The sequence below is a fragment of the Limulus polyphemus genome, unplaced genomic scaffold, assembly GCF_000517525.1.
Source record: "Limulus polyphemus unplaced genomic scaffold, Limulus_polyphemus-2.1.2 Scaffold8289, whole genome shotgun sequence".
NCBI classification, from domain to species: Eukaryota; Metazoa; Arthropoda; class Merostomata; order Xiphosura; family Limulidae; genus Limulus; species Limulus polyphemus.
The window spans coordinates 11,769-19,015 of record NW_013673899.1 but is presented as its reverse complement, the minus strand read 5'-3'; the positions used below and the strand labels follow the sequence as shown (position 1 = coordinate 19,015).

The window sequence follows — 7,247 nt, the reverse complement described above, 5'->3', positions numbered from 1 at the left end:
ACCCAGTCCCAGAACGTTATACTTACCTTCAATGGGGACTGGGTAGAACGTTATACGTGATTTAAGTAATTCAATGGGGTAATGTGAGCTACATGTTTGTTGAAGGATTTCTAACTTGTGTGGGAGGGTTATTAGTTAGACACAGTTCAAAAGTTAATAAAGTTAATTATATATATATATATATATATATACTGTTACAAGCTTTAAGATATGTAGGATAAATAATTGTGGTTTCCTGTTATAATTTGCTGTCATTCCAGAAAGAAAAAGAGCTGATTTTGAATTATTTCCTATTATTATTTATAGTGGTTATGAAGTTAACCAACATAAAATATTATGTTTTTCCGAGAAAAAAACTTTGCTATTTATTTAGATGGCTTTATGGATTATGAAAATGAAATTTGAAACTTTTCAGATGAAGAAAAGTATTATTAATCTTAACATGAAAATCACTTTGCACTTAAGCAGTCAAACCTCTGACACAACAAAATTACAGATAAAATTTTAGTAAAAATATTAAATCGAAATGTCATATTTTTTTGTCGGTAAAAGACTAAAGTTTACTGAAATTTTGTCAAATTTTGTGAAGATACATTAAGTACTTTAAGAGTTGTCATATGTATACCACCATGGTTACATGGTGGTTACAAGGTCATGAAAATACAAAAGTCTGTTGCAATAGGATTAAAGAATGTAGTGCTAAAAATATTATGGGCTTAATAATAATGTCTTGTGACACATAAAGATATATATTGTCAAAAGAACATTATAAATATGTTTACATATGCAATTATTAAAAAAGTGCACTTGTCAACCAAAATTTTTATCCATGTATTTGATTTAGTTTACCTTAAACAACTAGATATAACAACAGTTACAAAACAAAAAAAGTGTCCCCACAAAATATTTTCATTAACTAATATGTTTTTAAATTCTCACCATAGAAATTTAGTAGTTTTTAATCACATGCAGTTTGTGACTGGCTACTCCTTGTTTTTCTTTTAACTAGAACATATTATGAAAGTAGTTTTCTTCAATTCATACTTCCAATACCTGAACATTGTTTTGAATAATCAACTGATTTAAGTGTTCATGTTTTAATGAGTAACCCATTTCATAATCAGGGTTTTCAGTAAAGAATATATTAATAACCTTTTAATGAGGAATAATGGAACCATTTTTTTTCAGGATTTTTTATGGCATCCTATGGTGAACAGTTCTATGTATGAAGTCTTTGAAAAATGGTTACATGAAGAACCAAAGAAACGACCTAAAGTAATAATAGTGGGTAGTGGTACATGGAGCATCAAAGTTTTTAATGGAAGTATGGAAGCTGTAGAGAACTACCGTACAAACATGACAAGATTAATGCCTTATCTTGACCAGATTGGAAAGAGGAGCAAGGTACTGTGGATGTTGCAAGAACCTGTCAATGAAGATAAGCTGAGTCCGAACCGTAAGATGATCACTAATGACCAGATTGAGTTGTATAACAGTATTGCCACTGAAGTCTTGTAAGTAATAGTTTAATAATAATTACCACAGTATCTTATGGCATTCTTCTAAAATCAAAATGAACAGTTTCTTTACAGTTGTGTTCTATTTCACAAGAAAATTTTTCACTATATTTAATTATGTTTTATTCCCTCATAATTTTTGGTGTGTGTGTGTGTTTATTGATCTTGTATTAAAACATAAAACTAATTAAAATGGCTTCTATGTTACCATGAATATTCATACTAATTTCTTTAAATACTTTTTTGTAAAGTATTTATAGAAGTTTTGTAAAAATCTGTATATCAACATCAAGATAACCATAGAAATGTTTTTAATTCTTTATTATATTTTCAGACAATACAGTAATGTTCAAATGTGGAGTTCTGCAAGAATGATATCTCTTGGAGTAATTAATGAAATGGAAGATGGTCTACATGCTGGAAATGTTGCTCTTAATTATGTGAGCAGTCTTCTATTAATTAGAATATAATTCTATTAATATAATACTATGTACAAAAGTTTGTTCATAAAAGATAGTATAAGTATGTGCTTGAAAAGTTGGGTAATTTGAAGAAATCACATTTTTTAATGGGGAAATTATGAGAACTTTTAGAATTAGTTAAAATTGCTACTCTGATCTTTTTTAATATATATACATATCCACATATATATATATATATATTATAATTATTTATTTGATGTTTTCTTTACTTAGTTTGATTTTGAAGCGACTAGTAAATTTATTGACAAATGTTACTTTGTTCCAGGATGTTCAAATTTTATTAAACATGTACTGTAATGATCATATGAACTACAATGATGGGACCTGTTGCAGTAGTCCTGAGTCAGTGACCACACTTCAGATCATCACCTTTTCAGCATTTGGTGTCTGGTAAGATTTTTAATTTAAAAAATGCAAAAATCTGTTTTTATATATTTTTGGTACAAAAACCTTTTAGGAGGGGGAAAAAAGTAACTGAAGCTCATTAGTAGATACAATTAATTTTAGTAAAATACATCTATATAACATCTTTTAATCTTGTAGGGTTGTTCCAACATTTATTTCTTCCATTTCCTAATACTTTAATGTATGTAGTGTCCTCTTATGCTTATTAAGAAGGAAAACATAAAGTTTCACAAAAATGTTTATGCACGCCTTGTTTATAGTTGGGTGATTAGTGGAATTTACTAATTAGTTAATCTCACACGAGACTAATCTTTCTTTCCGATACAATTACTAAATTCCATACACAGGTAGCTATTTTCCTCTTGAAGTTGCATTTTCTGCCTGACAGAATTGCATGCCACTAGTCTTTGAAAACTACAACCTAAAATTCATGTGAAAAAAGTGAACTTGTGCTATTGCATGATGACACTTCTTTGCACAAATGCTCCCTCTACATACACATGCAAAAATCTGTTCTTTTTTCTCGGCACAGTCATGTAAAGGTGTCTTAGTTTTTGCTGAAACTTGTCTAAGTTTTCCTTTTCAACATATCAGTATGAATTCACAATTTAACATGAATTCTTCCTCAACAAAAATGAGTGAAAATAATACTCATTATGACCAATTTTCTAACAATTCTGGAAGTTATTTGTCTGTGGAAGAAATGATAGCCTTTGTCCATCATGTGATGGGATTCATGCTGCCACCAGGCTCTGTTCTTTCATCCCTGCTACACAGTTCCCTTCACCTGATCTTGAAAATGAGGTTAAGGAGGACAAAATAGAGTGTCTTTTTCCACCTCCTGACTTTGATTTGGGTACTTCCATACCATCTGAAGAACATGTTCAGTCCTAGTCCTCCTCAGGTTTCCAAAATCTCATTATCCAGGTTTGTATCATTCTTTCTCTATCCCCCATAATTTATGATGCTTCAGAGGGTCTTTAGCAGTGTCTCTGATTCCCTCAAATCATGGGCTGAAGCTGCCCACCATCAGTTTTCTTTTCCTTATTTGTCTTGTATTTGTCACAATTTCACTTCACCTCATCTGTCCCTCAACCTCATTCACACTCTTCTCCCAATCCTGTTCCAGTATCCTGGCCTCCCACCTCCTTCTGCTCAATTTCCTTTCTTTCACTCTAACCATTGGTGACCATCAGATTGGTTCAGGTCCTGTGGTAGCCTGTATGTACTAGTTTGTTCATTTATGGGCTAATTTCCCTGTAGACAGATGAGTCATTCAAGCCCTGACTCAGAGTCTTGCCCTCCACATTTCTTCCCCTTGTCTTCTCACCCACTCAACAGTCTTTCATCCCTCCTCTGATCCAGCCTACTTTTCTTCTCCAGACAATAACGCTATCTTAATTTTACCCTAAAAGATTAGGGACTGGTGCTTCATCATTGGCGTATCTGCCATCACTCATTTTTGGTCGTCCCTCACTCTCAGATGAAGAATTTCATCTCTTTCTCTCTCTGATGGCCTTTCCAAGTAACTCTATGGATGACTAATGTAGATGTGTTGGATGCCTTTCACCATGTTTCAATAGCTCCTGCCTTATAATGTTACCTAAGACTTGTACACAGTGACCGTATCTTTCAGTTCCATACCTTTCCATTTGGAATAGCATTAGCCTCGTATGTTTTCAATCATATTAGGTGGGCTTTTGCTCGTCATCTACTTGATCTTTGACTTTGGTTTCACTTCTGCATGGATAATTGGTTCTTCCTCTCCTGTCCCTGGGAGGAATTCTTTAGTCAAATTAGCCTTCTTCATCTTCAGGATGATGCTTGGGATGGTTTATCAGTATTTCCAAATCCTTTCTAACCTCAACCCAATATTTTATTCACCTCAGGATAGTTTTCAACTCTCATGTCAATGAGGCCCAACCTTCTTGTCTCCATTTACAAAACCTCAGGAGTTTAGTCACCAAAGTATTTGCTTGTCCTGTGTGGGAGGTTCTATCTCCCTTTGGGACTATGGCTTCTCAGGAACCTCCCATTCCACTCCAATGCAATCTTATCATGGATCCACTGTCCTTATGGATCTTCCTTCCTTTCCATCTCCTGGAGGATTTTGCCTGCTGGCTTAAATGCTCAAACACCACCTTTACCATTTACATCCTTCTAAGCCTGAACTACACCTATTCACTGATGCATCCCTCACCAGGTGAAAGGCATCCCAGAATGACTCTCAATCTTCAGGTATCCAAACCTCAAAAAGTGCATTCACTCCACATCAAAAATTTTGAAACTGCTTACAGTCCAATGGGTATGCTCCCAATATCACCCTCTCCTGATGGATCATTTAGTCATTGTCCACTTGGGTAATTCCATGGTGTTGTCTCATATCAACTATCAAAGGGGCAACCCTTTCAGAATCCTCTGATTCCAGACTTTGGATCTCTTCGTTGAGCCCATTCCAGTCAGGTGAACTTAACTGCCTGTCATGTCCTGGGCACTCTGGTCATTGTTGTAGACTATCTTTCACAACAGGACCACATCAAACCCACAGTATGTTCCCTTCACCCTCAAATATCCATTGGGTTTGTTCCAAACTTGGGACCTCCCAGGGAAGGTTCTATATCTTCAGTTTACCTCCTCAGGGATCCAAACATCCACCCACGTGTTTGCCGTGCATGGCATCCTGTGAAAGGAAGGAGAGGATCCTTGTGATTGAGGGATGTCATTGGTGGGTCAGTTTATATCAGTGGCATTTTAACACATCACTTTGGCCTTGAATTCATGTAGACAGATGGCCTTGGGGTGGCTCCCTCTGGGTGAATCAGCTGGTCCTGTTGAACTAGGGTCAACTAAGTACCAGTGTTGGATGTTCTCAATGGGTGTTGGAGATATTGTGTCTGATGCTGGTGTTTGGGTATAGTGCCAACGAAACCCTGGCATCTTTACATTGCTCTACTTTAGTATTGTAGGGGATCCCCTTGTATGGATCTTGCATCTAGTGACCCCCCCAAAAAAAACAATGAAAAACTCTATGGTATGTACCTGTACTTCATTTTTTCATCCTTCATTCTTTATCTGACAAAGCTTAAGGCAAATATCTCCCTTTTTCATTCAGAACAGATTAGAGGAGATTGCTGGCTCTCCAAAGTGAGTTAAGAAACTACGTTTGGAGACATCTAGATGGAAACATCTACTTCAAAACAGAGCAAACTCCTCCTGAAATCAAAGGACACTGAGGATATACCTATTGAGTTGGACTTATTGTCATTGGTTTCTCCTTTGTCATTTTGCCCCTGGCTGACCTATCTCACTTCACCATACTTCTTTCTTTACTTGGTTAATTGAATGTAACTTGTCTTTTTTCTACAATTGCAGGGCATCAAGCTGCTCTGTCAAGTACATTCCACCTTTCCTAATTTTACAACATTTTATTCTCCTCTGTTCTTACTACTCTCTTATGTTTGCTCAGGCCCTGTTTTCTCACTCTTTTGCCTAACTGTGACTTGGGTGTCACTCTTCATGTCCTCATTCTCAACCATTCTGAACCCCTTGCTGCTTGCTTATTTTCTTCTCCTTGCATGTAGTTGTCATTATTCTGACATCTGTGCCCATTGATTCTAACCAGATTTCTTTCCACTGCTTGTACATTTTTCTCTACCATGACCATTCCCTCTCTCCTTAAACATTAGATATTATGGAAAGTGGTCCCCAATTTTCACCCACCTTTTTTCCCTATATCTCCCATCTTTATAGATATTCTGCTCTGGACAGACTTCTGTGTCTGGTCCTAGCCATTCGTTATCTTTCCTGTACTTCCTCATTTTGAGGTTCCCAACACAGTCTTTTCATTACTTGAGACACCTTCTTCTATAGAGACCTTTCTCCCTCCACTCTTACCAAATGGATCTGTCCACTCATCTGGATTGTTTACTCTTTCTGGGGGATGGATAATCAATTACTATTTCAAGTTTCCTCACACCAGATTTGTCTACTTACACAGTCTTTGGCAACTCACCATCATCAAGTACTTGGAAAGATTCTCTGAGCTGTCATATGAACTACTACACACACACTATCTCCACCATCTGACTGGTTCCTCTGTAGTATCAGACAGACTTCCACCAATAACCAAAATAAAGCTTAGTTACTAAGCTTGATAAATTATAGTGGAATTCTATGGTATTAATGTAGTAATTTATGATTTTTTAATTATTCAAATATATATATATAAAACCTAAAAAAAATATTTTGTTTCATATCCTCCACGTGCAAAAATTTTAAAGGCTTAGCGGCCTACATCAAGCAGCAACTGAGTCCAAAGGCTGTAACTAGAAGAGATAATTGTTTGCTTTACTTCTTTATTTACTGTTCTATGTTTTAGGAAAAATAATTTTAAGAATTTATTTCAAAATAGCAATAATCTATGTACATATATAATGTATAATAATTGAAATGTGACTATATTTTATAAAATACTACTCTACTAAAACACAGCCAAGACAAGCTACTTTGTACAGACCAAAGGTCACCTTTATGTTATTTGATATGGTAACATCAGTGCACGTGAGCCGCGTCGTTGTAACTTCTGTATAGTTAGCCAGGCATGGGTGAAAGGTCAATATAAAAAAATATATATATATATATAAATGTATAATCTTTCGAGATTTAAGCTATTTCATTTAAACATTTATGTTTTCATGTTATAATTTGTGTTCATTCTAGAATGAAAGATGCATAATTTATTTTTATTTCCTCATTTTTTATGGTCGTTGCAAGATCAGTCAAATTTACCAAACCCGTACAGGGATTAATTACTGAAAATAACAGATAAAATATAAAGTTTTTT

The 7,247-nt window shown here is 35.1% G+C and overlaps 1 protein-coding gene across 1 annotated transcript in view; it reads left to right on the top strand.

Moving 5' to 3' along the window:
• LOC106475250 (N-acetylneuraminate 9-O-acetyltransferase-like) overlaps positions 1–7,247 on the top strand; it is a gene marked incomplete at its 3' end in the record, with an annotated part of 27,727 nt that overhangs the window by 9,712 nt on the left and 10,768 nt on the right. Inside the window, exons 2-4 of the mRNA XM_022379409.1 lie at positions 1,189–1,514; positions 1,852–1,957; positions 2,265–2,389. Coding sequence (XP_022235117.1) covers positions 1,189–1,514; positions 1,852–1,957; positions 2,265–2,389 — 557 coding nt within the window. The remainder of the gene's footprint in view (positions 1–1,188; positions 1,515–1,851; positions 1,958–2,264; positions 2,390–7,247) is intronic.